Raw genomic sequence first — 14,963 nt, forward strand, 5'->3', positions numbered from 1 at the left:
GCCCGGCAAGGGACCTCTGGCAATCGCCCTGGCACAGGTGTATTCCTCGCAATTGGCCGCCCAGAAAGCCCAGGATGTCAATATTAGCGGTAAACGTGTCAGCATGTTGGAAGGGATCGCATGATCACATAATGAGTAGTTATTTGAGATGCAAGGTGATTTGTAGATCAGTGATTCTGTGCAGCCTGTCTGCAATCTAGTCAATCTCAAACACGCATGGTGGAATCTACTTCAGGCTTTAGACCATAGAGATGCACCCATGGAAAAAGCTTCTCTTTACTGATCCATCCCTATCCCCTTCTCCTTTTCCTTAGACTTCACTGAGTACGTGCTCACCAAGACCGAGGAGGAGGGCGGGGCATTCAACGAGCGCTGCGTGGTGGGTGCATCGTTCTGCGGCGGCACGGGGAAGTTCGCCGAGGTCACGGCCTACTTCAATAACCAGGGCTACCACACGGCCGCCACGGCCCTGATGATGGTGGACAATACCCTGTTCAAGATGCTGGCCGGGCCCAACGCCGCGATTATGACGGGAAACATGCCAATGCCCCGCAACGTCTCCGAGAGTGCTCAGAGTCAGCTGACAGAGTGAGTGGAGGATGGCAGGGATGTAGGGGAGGAAAGGGGAGAGGAAGTGGGGAGGGAGGGATGGTTGGATGGGGGAATGGAAGTGGAGCGGGTGTTATGAAAAGAGAAGAGAAGTTGTAGGGACGGAAAAGAGGGTATAGAAGGAGCACAGGTGTTTTCTTTAACAAATTTGAGAAGAGGAGGGAATGTTTAGTTGGGTACTCTGCATGAGTCACTCTGACTCAGTCGATTATCTTCCTTATTGTTGTTAGATAGAAGTTGACTTTTCCATCAACCACCTTGTTTTGGGTCCCTATTATGGTCTCTCCTTTAAACACCTGCGGTTGACACTTCCGTTACAGCCACTAAATCCCAATTAAACCAGGGAATGTCCCAAATGGCACCCTATTCCTTATATAGTGCACTACTTTTCACCATGGCCCATAGGGCTCTGGTCAAAAGTAGTGCACTATGTAGGGAATAGGGTGCCATTTGGGATGCAGTCCAAGTCAATGAGCTCCCGGCCCTGCTGGCTGGATCGATGGGGAAGCAACAGAGGTTGATGATAAGTTAGGGTCTGAGGGGGAGATATTGACCAACACCATTCATCAGGAGGTGTTTTTTAGAGGTGAGAGGATAGAGAGAGTGGTAGTGGTTCGGTCAGGGAAGGTATATTGATAGGAGGAAGGACTGAGTGAGAGAAGGATGAGAGGATAGAGGTCTGATGAAGATGTTCTCCTGGCTATCAGAATATTTCTAGTTTCATAATACTCCTCCATCTCTCTCTCTCCTTTTCCCTTCTGCCTGCCTACCTCACCACTCAATACATCAGTTGTCTCCTCCCTTACTTTTCTTTCTCTTTTTCTGTCACTCATCCCAGCTCATCCCCTTCTTTCTTTTCCTCCCGTCTCTTTCTCACTTGTTTACCCTCCTCTCTCTTTCATTGCGCTCTCTCTTTCGCTCGCTCTCTCTTTCGCTCTCTCTCTCTTTCTCTCTCTCTCCCCCTCACTCTCTCAATTCAAATTGCTTTTTTGCTTTAGGGACAGTTTAAATAGTAATCCCCCCCCCCCTCTCTCTCTCCCTCACTCCTTCCCTCCTCGACACAGAGGTCAGACGGGATTCGCCATCGCCATCAACCTGATGTACGGTATGGCGTCCCTGTCCAGCACCTTCGCCCTGCTCCTGGTCACCGAGCGCTCAATCAAATCCAAGCACGTGCAGCAGGTCAGCGGCGTCTACCTCTCCAACTTCTGGTTCTCTGCACTGCTCTGGGACCTGGTCAACTTCTTCCTGCCCTGCGTGCTCATGCTGGTCGGTATACCATCTGGATTTACTGAAAGGCCCAATGCAGCTGTTTTTATATCAATATCAAATCATTTCTGGGTAACAATTAAGTACATTACTGTGATTGTTTCCAATGAAAATGCTCAAAAGGAAACAAAAATAGCTTGTCTGTGGAGTGGTCTGAGTGGGGAGGGTAAACTGAAAAATAGCGGCTATCCCCCCCAAACATCCCTCCCTCCCAACAGGTGGTGTTCCGGGCGTTTGCGGTCAAGGCCTTCGTAGCGGACAACCACCTGGTTGACGTGTTATTACTCCTGCTGCTATACGGCTGGGCCGTCGTCCCCCTCATGTACCTGCTCAGCTTCCTGTTCTCCACTGCCGCCTCCGCATACACCCGCCTCACCATTTTCAACATCATCAGCGGCACCGCCACCTTCCTCACCGTCACCATCATGACCATCCCAGGTGAGAGCCAAGGCCAGGATACTAGATACTAGCGTTTCACACTACCGTGCCGACCCAAACCAAACTGTGCTGGCTCTGATATTTTCAGGATGGTCCAGCGACTGTGGGGATGCGTAGCCAGTGCCAGCCTGGTGCTCTTATTTGCTTCACAACTGGGGATTAGGCTGGCAAAATACGCTGTGGAAATACATTTGATGAATTTCCCTTACCTTGATTCTCTTTTCTCATTACCTCTCCTCCTTCCCCTCCTTCCTCCTCTCCTCCTCCTGTTTCCCCTCCTCTCCTTCTCTCCTCTCCCCTCCTCCCTCCTCTCCTCCTCCTGTTTCCCCTCCTCTTCCTCTCCCTCTCGTTTCCCCTCCTCTCCCTCTCCCCTCCTCCCTCCTCTCCTCCTCCTGTTTCCCCTCCTCCTCTCTTCTCCCCCTCTCAGAGCTAAAGCTACAGGACCTGTCTCGTATCCTGGACAAGGTGTTCCTGCTCTTCCCTAACTACTGCCTGGGCATGTCCTTCAGCCAATTCTACCAGAACTACCAGTTCATCACCTTCTGCACCTCCAACCCCATGGCCACGGGCGTCTGCCGTTTATTGAGTGAGTAGTGCACGATGCTCTGCTACAGCAGGGAGAGAGAAACCGTAGCTGTATTACATTTACATTTTACATTTTAGTCATTTAGCAGACGCTCTTATCCAGAGCGACTTACAGTTAGTGAGTGCATACATTATTTTTGTTTGAGTATTTTTATTTTTTTCATGCCCCCCCTTGGGAAACGAACCCACAACCCTGGCGTTGCAAACACCATGCTCTACCAACTGAGCTACATCCCTGCCTGCCATTCCCTCCCTTACCCTGGACGACGCTGGGCCAATTGTGCGCCGCCCCATGGGTCTCCCGGTCGCGGCCGGCTACGACAGAGACGAAAAGGGGGAAAAGGGGGGCCGCTTTCAAGCCGAAGAACACCATCCCAACCGTGAAGCACGGGGATGGCAGCATCATGCTGTGGGGGTTCTTTGCTGCAGGAGGGACTGGTGCACTTCACAAAATAGATGGCATCATGAGGAAGTAAAATTATGTGGATATATTGAAGCAACCTCTCAAGACATCAGTCAGGAAGTTAAAGCTTGGTCGCAAATGGGTCTTCCAAATGGACAATGACCCCAAGCATACTTCCAAAGTTGTGGCAAAATGGCTTAAGGACAACAAAGTCAAGGTATTGGAGTGGCCATCACAAAGCTCTGACCTCAATACTATGGAAAATATGTGGGCAGAACTGAAAAGGCGTGTGCGAGCAAGGAGGCCTACAAACCTGACTCAGTTACACCAGCTCTGTCAGGAGGAATGTATCACAGTGTCCGTAGTTCAGTAGGACTACCTATTGTATTAGTAGTTTTTTGGGGAGTGGGTGGGGACCAAAAATTTAGAGTATTATTTTATTGGACAATATACAAATGTTATTGAGAAAGATAATTTGAAAAATGTAATGTTATTGCATAAATATATGTATTGGTTCTCTTAATTTTGATAGGAGAGATACAAATGTAATGAGTAAAAGGTTGTTTGTTGAAATTTGTTGATGTGAAAATAAAAATTTACAGATTTTAAGGTTGTCGTTAGATTTGGGGTGGGGTGGGGTCGCCACAATAAAAAAATAAAAAAAGGTGTCTCCAGAAATTCCTGCGTAAAAAATAAATAATGGGGTCCCCGCTGAAAAAGTTTGAATACCACTGTGCTACATGATATGTAGTTGTAGGAATATTGTGTTGATGATGATGATCACAATAATGTTGATGAGAATGATTCTGACTACGATGATGGTAATGAGGATGATGAAGAACCTGTCCTGCCATTTTCTATTTAACCCTTCGTAGCCCTGACTAGTCTTGTTGCTCCTCCCTCCTCCAGACATCACGTACCAGGAGAACTACTTCTCCATGTCGGAGCCGGGGGTGGGCCGTTTCCTGGTGGCCCTGTCCCTGCAGGGTGTAGTCTTCATCACCCTCCTCTTCATCATCGAGATGCAGTGTGTCAAAACCCTCCGCCGCTTCCTCACCCACCTCGCCAGGAGACGTAAACAGGTCAGCAGGGGAGGGGCCAGAGAGTTGACCATAGGGTGCTGCCTCATGCCCCAGGTGGGCGGAGTTTTCACTTTATGACCAATGGAATTGTCGAAAATGTGCATACTCCGCCCACCTGGTGCCCTGAGCGAGATGAAACTAATGCCCCCTTTGTTTCTGTAGGGCTGTATACAAGAGGAAATTATACACATTTCTTTGAAGAATTTCAGATTTCTGAAAAGCTGGTATATTTTGGTGTGGTTGGGTACAAAATTCAACATAATGTTCCCTGTTGCAAATTCTTACAGCTGTATTATGCCAGTAGTATAAAAAGAGCCAATTGATAGTAATAGTCTGTATGTGTCTCCTAGCTGCCTCTGATAGGGGATGTGGCCCTACTGCCGGAGGACAGGGACGTAGCGGAGGAGAGGAAGAGGGTTCTGGAGTGTCAGCCCATAGTAGAGTCTATGGTGGGGAGCCCTCTCATACTGCAGGACCTCAGCAAGGTACAGCACCTGTCTGTTAGTCTGTTCTCCCTCCCAGAGGCATCCAGTAGTGGTGAGGGTCTCTCTCTCTGTCTGTCTGTCTCTCTCTCTCTGTCGCTCTCTCTGTGTCTCTTTCTCTCCTCTCCCTCCAGGTCTACAGCAGTGATCTCCCACCCTCTCCTCTCCCTCCCTCCAGGTCTACAGCAGTGATCTCCCACCCTCTCCTCTCCCTCCCTCCAGGTCTACAGCAGTGATCTCCCACCCTCTCCTATCCCTCCCTCCAGGTCTACAGCAGTGATCTCCCACCCTCTTCTCTCCCTCCCTCCAGGTCTACAGCAGTGATCTCCCACCCTCTCCTCTCCCTCCCTCCAGGTCTACAGCAGTGATCTCCCACCCTCTCCTCTCCCTCCCTCCAGGTCTACAGCAGTGATCTCCCACCCTCTCCTCTCCCTCCCTCCAGGTCTACAGCAGTGATCTCCCACCCTCTCCTCTCCCTCCCTCCAGGTGTACAGCAGTGATCTCCCACCCTCTCCTCTCCCTCCCTTCCTCCAGGTCTATAGCAGTGATCTCCCACCCTCTCCTCTCCCTCCCTCCAGGTGTACAGCAGTGATCTCCCACCCTCTCCTCTCCCTCCCTTCCTCCAGGTCTATAGCAGTGATCTCCCACCCTCTTCTCTCCCTCCCTCCAGGTCTACAGCAGTGATCTCCCACCCTCTTCTCTCCCTCCCTCCAGGTCTACAGCAGTGATCTCCCACCCTCTTCTCTCCCTCCCTCCAGGTCTACAGCAGTGATCTCCCACCCTCTCCTCTCCCTCCCTCCAGGTCTACAGCAGTAATCTCCCTCCCACCCTCTCCTCTCCCTCCCTTCCTCCAGGTCTATAGCAGTGATCTCCCACCCTCTCCTCTCCCTCCCTTCCTCCAGTTATACAGCAGTGATCTCCCACCCTCTCCTCTCCCTCCCTTCCTCCAGGTCTATAGCAGTGATCTCCCACCCTCTCCTCTTCCTCCCTTCCTCCAGGTCTACAGCAGTGATCTCCCACCCTCTCCTCTCCCTCCCTCCAGGTCTACAGCAGTGATCTCCCACCCTCTCGTCCCCCCAGGTCTACAGCAGTGATCTCCCACCCTCTTCTCTCCCTCCCTCCAGGTCTACAGCAGTGATCTCCCACCCTCTCCTCTCCCTACCCCCAGGTCTACAGCAGTGATCTCCCACCCTCTCCTATCCCTCCCTCCAGGTCTACAGCAGTGATCTCCCACCCTCTCCTCCCCCCAGGTCTACAGCAGTGATCTCCCACCCTCTCCTCTCCCTCCCCCCAGGTCTACAGCAGTGATCTCCCACCCTCTCCTCTCCCTCCCCCCAGGTCTACAGCAGTGATCTCCCACCCTCTTCTCTCCCTCCCCCCAGGTCTACAGCAGTGATCTCCCACCCTCTCCTCTCCCTCCCCCCAGGTCTACAGCAGTGGTGAAACAGTATTGGCGGTAGACAGACTCTCTCTAGCAGTGGGGAAAGGAGAGTGTTTTGGCCTGCTGGGTTTCAATGGAGCAGGGAAGACCACCACCTTCAAGATGCTCACAGGGGACGAGACCGTCACCTCTGGTGATGCCTACATTGACGGCTACAGCATCCTGAGGGATGTCAAGAAGGTAGGAGAGCGAGAGGGAGGTAAGGAGAGGGAGAGAGAGAGGGAGGGGGAAATTAGCACTTTCGAAAAATTATTTAAATTGTTTTTGTCACATACACCGGATAGGTGCAGTGAAATGTGTTGTTTTACAGGGTCAGCCATAGTAGTATGGCATCCCTTGAGCAAATTAGGGATAACTACCTTGCTCAAGGGCACATCGGCAGATTTTTTATCTTGTCGGCTCGGGAATACTCAAATCTCTAAGCTAACTGCCGCCCTTACTTGAAAGTTCATTAGGGCACACCATAACAAAGCATTTTGCAACAGAAAACAACAACTAGCATTTCCTTTTGAACACGTACAGATAGGACCTTCTCAATTAGGGGCTGTTTTCTTACGCTTTGTGCCTCCTGAACACGAACCAGTTCTAATATACGATGAAACTCACAAAATCACCTTGCATGACACCACCCTCTCTCCCATGTGTCGTAGGTACAGCAGCGGATTGGCTATTGCCCGCAGTTCGACGCTGTCCTGGATCACATGACAGGAAGAGAAACGCTGTGCATGTACGCTAGGCTCCGGGGGATACCAGAGAAATACGTGTCGGGCTGCGTGGAGAACGTGCTACGGTCCTTACTACTAGATCCCCATGCTGACAAACTGTGCCGCAGCTACAGGTCAGCATTCAGGGGAGAGATTAGGGGGGGAAGGGGTTGGGTGTGTGTGTGTTGGTTTTGGGGGTGAGGGGACAGAGTGTGTGTGTGTGTGGGGCAGTTGCTGGTCATGGAGTCCTTTTCTTGCTCTATATTTGTTGTGCTCCTTCTGTCCCTCTAGACATAGCATGTCCCATAGTGTACACTCCTCCTTCTGTCCCTCTAGACATAGCATGTCCTATAGTGTACACTCCTCCTTCTGTCCCTCTAGACATAGCATGTCCTATAGTGTACACTCCTCCTTCTGTCCCTCTAGACATAGCATGTCCTATAGTGTACACTCCTCCTTCTGTCCCTCTAGACATAGCATGTCCCATAGTGTACACTCCTCCTTCTGTCCCTCTAGACATAGCATGTCCTATAGTGTACACTCCTCCTTCTGTCCCTCTAGACATAGCATGTCCCATAGTGTACACTCCTCCTTCTGTCCCTCTAGACATAGCATGTCCTATAGTGTACACTCCTCCTTCTGTCCCTCTAGACATAGCATGTCATATAGTGTACACTCCTCCTTCTGTCCCTCTAGACATAGCATGTCCTATAGTGTACACTCCTCCTTCTGTCCCTCTAGACATAGCATGTCCTATAGTGTACACTCCTCCTTCTGTCCCTCTAGACATAGCATGTCCTATAGTGTACACTCCTCCTTCTGTCCCTCTAGACATAGCATGTCCTATAGTGTACACTCCTCCTTCTGTCCCTCTAGACATAGCATGTCCTATAGTGTACACTCCTCCTTCTGTCCCTCTAGACATAGCATGTCCTATAGTGTACACTCCTCCTTCTGTCCCTCTAGACATAGCATGTCCTATAGTGTACACTCCTCCTTCTGTCCCTCTAGACATAGCTCACGAATGTCAAGAGATTGCGGAGTACAAACACACTCCCTTTCCTCCTTCCTCCCTCCTACATACATCTCTCCATCTCGCCCCCCTCCCTCTCCCTCCCCATCCCTTCCTATCCCTCTCGCTCTTTCCCTCCTTTACCCCCTCCCCTCTCTCTCTCTTCCCCCCTCTCTCGCTCTCTCCTTCCATCTTTCCCTTCCTATCCCTCTCTCTTTTTCCCTCATCACCTCTCTCTCTCCCTGCAGTGGGGGCAATAAGAGGAAGCTGAGTGCGGCTGTGGCTCTGATTGGCGGACCCCCGGTCATCTTCCTGGACGAGCCATCCACCGGCATGGACCCAGTTGCTAGGCGACTGCTGTGGGACGCCGTGACGCGCACCCGAGAGTCTGGAAAGGCCATCATCATCACTTCTCACAGGTGAGCATAGCGCGCACACACACACCATCCTCTTCATCGCTAACATGATCATCCTAATTTCTTCATCATCTTCCACCTTCCAGTACAGCCATTACTGTGTTTCAGGAAGGAACAGAGAGACTCAGAGATTAAAATAGATGTTGTCATGCTTGGTGTCTTCTTTTTATCTTTCTCAATCTTTCTCCCTCTCCTCTCTTTTTCCCACTGTTCTTCCCCTTCTGTCTTGCTCTCTCTGCTGTAGTATGGAGGAATGCGAGGCCCTGTGCACCAGGCTGGCTGTGATGGTGAACGGTCAGTTTAAGTGTCTGGGCAGTCCCCAGCACCTGAAGAGTAAGTTTGGCAGCGGCTACACACTGCTGGCTAAAGTACGAGTCGACAAGGAGGTGGAGGACAGCGACCTGCAACTCTTCAAGGACTTCATCGAGAGCACCTTCCCAGGTCAGAGACAAACACACACACACACACACACTTTTCCCACATTTAGTTACGTTACAGCCTTATTCTAAAATGTATTACATTGTTTTTTCCCCTCATCAATCTACACACAATACCCCATGATGACAAAGCAATTTTTTTTATTTTTTTTATGTTTGCTAATAAAAAATTTATAAAAAACTGAAAGTATTCAGACCCTTTACTCAGTACTTTGTTGAAGCACCTTTGGCAGCATCGAGTCTTCTTGGGTATGACTCTACAAGCTTGGCACACCTGTATTTGGGGAGCTTCTCCCATTCTTCTCTGCAGATCCTATCAAGCTCTATCAGGATGGATGGGGAGCGTTGCTGCACAGCTATTTCCAGGTCTCTCCAGAGATGTTTGATCTGGTTCAAGTCCGGGCTCTGGCTGGGCCACTCAAGGACATTCAGAGACTTGTCCTGAAGCCACTCCTGCGTTGTCTTGGCTGTGTGCTTAGGGTCGTTGTCCTGTTGGAAGGTGAACCTTTGCCCCAGTCTGAGGTCCTGAGCAGGTTTTCATCAAGGATCTCTCTGTACTTTGCTCCGTTCATCTTTCCCTTGATCCTGACTAGTCTCCCAGTCCCTGCCGCTAAAAAACATCCCCACAGCATGATGTTGCCACCACCATGCTTCACCGTAGGGATGGTGCCATGTTTCCTCCAAACGTGACGCTTGGCATTCAGAACAAGGAGTTCAATCTTTCTTACATCATTTACATTTACATTTTAGTAATTTAGCAGACGCTCTTATCCAGAGCGACTTACAGTTAGTGAGTGCATACATAATTTTTTTGTTTTTCATACTGGCCCCCCGTGGGAATCGAACCCACAACCCTGGCGTTGCAAACACCATGCTCTACCAATTGAGCTACATCCCTGCCGGCCATTCCCTCCTCTACCCTGGATGACGCTCCCGGTCGCGGCCGGCTACGACAGAGCCTGGATTCGAACCAGGATCTCTAGTGGCACAGCTAGCACTGCGATGCAGTGCCTTAGACCACTGCGCCACTTGGGAGGCACATCAGACCCGAGAATCTTGTTTCTCATGGTCTGAGAGTCTTTAGGTGCCTTTTGGCAAACTCTAAACAGGCTATCATGTGCCTTTTTACTGAAGAGTGGCTTCCGTCTGGCCACTACCATAAAAGCCTGATTGGTGGAGTGCTGCAGAGATGGTTGTCCTTCTCCATAGAGGAACTCTAGAGCTCTGTCAGAGTGACCATCGGGTTCTTGGTCACCTCCCTGACCAAGGCCCTTCTCCCCTGATTGCTCAGTTTGGCTGGGCGGCCAACTCTAGGAAGAGTCTTGGTGGTACCAAACTTCTTCAATTTAAGAATGATGGAGGCCACTGTGTTCTTGGGGACATTCAATGCTGCAGAAATGTTTTGGTACCCTTCCCCAGATCTGTGCCTCGACACAATTCTGTCTCGGAGCTCTACGGACAATTCCTTCGACCTCATGGCTTGGTTTTTGCTCTGACATGCACTGTCAACTGTGGGACCTTATATAGACAGGTGTGTGCCTTTCCAAATCCTGTCCAATCAATTGAATTGACCACATGTGGACTCCAATCAAGTTATAGAAACATCGCAAGGATGACTAATGGAAACATGATGCACCTGAGCTCAATTTCGAGTCTCGTAGCAAAGGATCTGAATACTTATAAGGTATTTCTGTTTTTTTTTGTTGTTTTTTTTTTACATTTGCAAATATTTCTAAAAAAACGTTTTAGCTTTGTCATTATGGGGTATTGTGTGTAGATTGATGAGGGGAAAAACGTATGTAATCCATTTTAGAATAAGGCTGTAACGTAACAAAATGTGGAAAAAGTCAAGGGGTCTGAATACTTTCCGAAGGCACTACACGCACGCACGCACGCACTCACCCCACCCCCCGAGGCGATCCAAGATGTATGACTGTCAATGGTTTAGGGGGTTGGTCTAACATGACATCAATTCCTTCTCTCCACAGGAAGTCTACTGGCAGATGAACACCAGGGTATGGTGCACTACCACTTGACTGACAAGACTCTCACCTGGGCACAGGTAACTATCTCTCTTTCTCAGCCGGTCCCTATTCACTCCTTAACCCTTCTCCTTGGCCCTAACATGTCAGCCAACCTGCCTTTTTAGATTTTAGATAGGGCTCCCGAGTGGCACAGCGGTCTAAGGCACTGCATCTCAGTGCTTGAGGCGTCACTACAGACCCCCTGGTTCGATTCCTGGCTGTATCACTACCGGCCGTGATTGGGAGGCCCATAGGGCGGCGCACAATTGGCCCAGCGTCGTCCAGGTTTGGCCGGTGTAGGCCGTCATTGTAAATAAGAATTTGTTCTTAACTGACTTGCCTTGTTAAATAAAAGTTTAAAAAAGACAAAGAGTGTAATGACTCTAGGCACTAAGTGTATTTGCAATTGATTTGTGTCTGACTGCTCCAGACTATTGAAGTTGTCAGAAACAGCTTGTGATTTCAGTCTAAGCACTGACTCACCCTATGTGACTCACCCTGTTACTCACCCTATGTGACTCACCCTGTTACTCACCCTATTGTTACTCCCCCTATGTTCCCCATCTTTCTCTCCCCTCTCTTTATCCCCCCGTTCTCCCCCAGGTGTTTGGCACCCTGGAGGCAGCCAAAGAGAAGTACAACATCGACGACTACGCTGTGAGCCAGATCTCCCTGGAACAGGTGTTCCTCAGCTTCGCCCAGTTCCAGCACTGCAGCAGGAAATAGATGGAGCGAGGAGGAAGAAGAGGGGGGGAGCTCCATCTCTCTGTTTCTCTCTCTTTCTCTCTGTCCATCCGTCGTGTGCATCTCTCCACTCTGTGTGGATGACCTGTGTACATGGACTCGACTATGTGACGCGCCACTGAGCTATGCTCAGCTCTTGATCTACACACACTTACATACATATACACAGACAGACAGACACTGTGCAGTGATGGAGCAGAGGTTGAATCCCTGGACACCTGGACTTCAACGTGGCCGTGTTCTTGGACCGCCACACAGACTGGACACGTTGATCCAAGCCTGGGTCTTAACCATCAACCACTCCTTTCTCTTCTGTTCAATCAGTTTGTGTGTGTTGGACATTTAGGCCAGTCCAGAGGGAATGTTAGGGAGTTTGGTTTAGGGGGGGGGGTCTGCTATATGACCAAGTAACCAATCTTAGATGTTACATATTTCTTGTCTTTGACGTTAAAAGACCATGTATACCACTGGATACCACTGGATACCACTGGATACCACTGGATACCACTGGATATGAGTGGTCTACTGAGAGTCTACTGTGTGACAGACAGGGTTGCCTCCTTTTGTGCACTTGTATGCAGTGTTGTGTTATTTATGATTTTTGTCTCCTCATATGATTCTTACTTTGGTCCTAAAGAATTGTGCCCAGTGGGTATTGTTCGTCACTGATATGATTGAAATATACAATGAAGCATTTCAAGTGAGGCAATTGTAAAACAAATCAACACAATGGTAGTAGCCCTTATAGCCTTATCAGAAACGATTGAAAGGGTGGATTTTTTTTTTTTTTTTTTGGGTAAATGCCATGCGCTAACGCTTGCTCATCCTTTTTGGTCAGATGTAAATGATGTAATAGATTCATGGTACTGAAGCCACTTCCTGTAGGAAATCATTAGATTGGTTTGCAGAAACGTTGCAGGAACGTTAGCTAACAATTGCATATCTGAAATAACAACAACCTCTCTGCACTGCATTGCATGGCACAAAAAAAATTTGCTTGGTATTGAGATGCCCTCAAACCATCATCAAAATTCCTAATTGCAAGATTCACAAAGAAAAAATGTCTCTCGAAGGATTTGAGCATGTTGGACTGTTTGGTTCCTATGCTTAGCATTGGGTCTGTCCACTGACTGAAGCACAACTTCCCTTTCTAAGGGCTACAGTAAGTTTGATGCAGTGTCATAGTTACAGAATCACTAAATACACCTGTTGAGTTATATATTGGTGAACATGTTGTCATTCCTGACCTATAACAGTTAATTATTTGACTTTAAGGGATAGGTCAACGACTTTGTAAAATGTGAAATCGCTGAACTATCCCTTAAAGTGAGGCATATTTTGGTTTGTTTACCCACACAAATGTAACTGCAGCTTAAGCATTCCATGTTAACTTTATTTGTTTGTGTGCTGTCCCTTGACTGCTGTCAATTATACTACTACAGTACTACAATGTTATTCCTGAAGGCTGAAACAAAATGACGTTTTTGCTTATGAATGTGTAGATGCATTACAGCTATGGACCAATGCACTGTTACATCCTCTTAATATAGAGCTTGGAGTACTTTACTATAGAGTAAAGTAACACACCGTCCACTCAACAAATCAGTCACCTTTTTCCGTCCATTGGCTGTTGTTCTTTTCATTTGCAAAGCCTTTCTTAATGTAATTGAATGAAGAGGTTGAATGAAGCGAATGCAAGGTTTAAAGACAGTAGCTTCCACTGGAATGAAAGTATTTCTGTCCAGACAGAGAATTCCTGCTTCTTCTTGTCCCAGCATTCCATTTATTTATTATTTTTGCTTTGTGGAAAATGATTAGGCCTAGTCCAATATTTACTCCTCTTGTGTCTAGACATGCTAACTCTCCTATGTTATCCCAATGCTACACTGGTCGATGTGGTTATGTATCTGAACTATCAACAGTAATTATGGGAGAATAGTGTAAACGTCTTAAAGGGATAGTTTACTTTTTTTGTTGACGTTTCTTACAAAAGTGAACTGTCCCTTTTAAAATAATGTTTCTGATAATGGTTAACTTATCAATGCAACTGACTGTAAAACAGCCTCACACATGTGAGAGTCATTGTAACTTGTGAAGAAACGACCATGGTCTTGTATTGCTTTCTGAACTGATGTTATTGTTAACAAACACCTATGTATTGCTGAAGGTGACATTCCTACTCATAGCTCACTCAATCTAACGAGTTGACGCTGTCTTTTTTTAAAAGCACTCTTGAAGTGAACCACTGTAACAATAGCTGTTTCTGGGATGGTTGAACTTAAGCAACTGCGTAGGATAGTTGACAAACTGATAGTTAGGTGTTACAGACAACACTTATTTAGAGGCAGACGTTCATGCTTGGAAGACAAAAAGTAGGGCTTATTGATTATACAGGGCTCTGTCCTGACAAATTATGTTTTTGTTACGTTTCTACATATCATATAGATGCACAGTTCACCTATATGGACATGTCTTACATCTACTTCTTGAGAATCAACCCAAATGTCACATTTTGAGTTAAGTTAAAGAGAACTTGAAAACATTGTGATGATGATGCAAATGATTAGGATAAAGTACAATGTATCATATTTAAAAAAGGGAATCTTCATCATTGAAATCGTATGTACTGTATCATGGAACTAACCTTGTCTACTGTATAATACTGCTATTCTTTTTTTAATTAAATTTGCTCTATGCAAATAGAAGCAAAAACAAGTATTCCTTTACTTTAGAAACACCAAACCTTCATTATACATGATCAATTATGAGGTATTTCTCATTTTAAGACAGCGGTTCTATAACCTTATAAAACTGGACCTGCTGGACTCAGCCAGGAGTACACTGTGGTCATACAGTGAGGGAAAAAAGAATTTGATCCCCTGCTGATTTTGTACGTTTGCCCACTGACAAAGACATGATTAGTCTATAATTTTTATGGTAGGTTTATTTGAACAGTGAGAGACAGAATAACAAAAAAATCCAGAAAAACGCATGTCAAAAATGTTATAAATTGATTTGCACTTTAATGAAGGAAATAAGTATTTGACCCCCTCTCAATCAGAAAGATTTCTGGCTCCCAGGTGTCTTTTATACAGGTAACGAGCTGAGATTAGGAGCCCACTCTTAAAGGGAGTGCTCCTAATCTCAGCTTGTTACCTGTATAAAAGACACCTGTCCACAGAAGCAATCAATCAATCAGATTCCAAACTCTCCACCATGGCCAAGACCAAAGAGCTCTCCAAGGATGTCAGGGACAAGATTGTAGACCTACACAAGGCTGGAATGGGCTACAAGACCATCGCCAAGCAGCTTGGTGA

At 47.6% G+C, this 14,963-nt stretch overlaps 1 protein-coding gene across 1 annotated transcript in view; it reads left to right on the plus strand.

The window, feature by feature from the left end:
* Positions 1-4: 4 nt before the first annotated feature.
* LOC311117126 (phospholipid-transporting ATPase ABCA3-like) overlaps positions 5-14,963 on the plus strand; it is a gene marked incomplete at its 5' end in the record, with an annotated part of 57,972 nt that continues 43,013 nt past the window's right edge. Inside the window, 13 exons of the mRNA XM_084192113.1 lie at positions 5-89; positions 315-588; positions 1,674-1,878; positions 2,097-2,316; positions 2,744-2,902; positions 4,214-4,386; positions 4,737-4,871; positions 6,295-6,489; positions 6,960-7,147; positions 8,274-8,444; positions 8,686-8,882; positions 10,867-10,940; positions 11,506-11,624. Of these exons, the coding sequence (XP_084048239.1) occupies positions 5-89; positions 315-588; positions 1,674-1,878; positions 2,097-2,316; positions 2,744-2,902; positions 4,214-4,386; positions 4,737-4,871; positions 6,295-6,489; positions 6,960-7,147; positions 8,274-8,444; positions 8,686-8,882; positions 10,867-10,940; positions 11,506-11,624 (2,195 nt within the window). The remainder of the gene's footprint in view (positions 90-314; positions 589-1,673; positions 1,879-2,096; positions 2,317-2,743; positions 2,903-4,213; positions 4,387-4,736; positions 4,872-6,294; positions 6,490-6,959; positions 7,148-8,273; positions 8,445-8,685; positions 8,883-10,866; positions 10,941-11,505; positions 11,625-14,963) is intronic.

The sequence above is a fragment of the Coregonus lavaretus genome (genome assembly GCF_964263955.1).
Source record: "Coregonus lavaretus genome assembly, contig: HAP1_SCAFFOLD_2576, whole genome shotgun sequence".
Lineage (NCBI taxonomy): Eukaryota > Metazoa > Chordata > Actinopteri > Salmoniformes > Salmonidae > Coregonus > Coregonus lavaretus.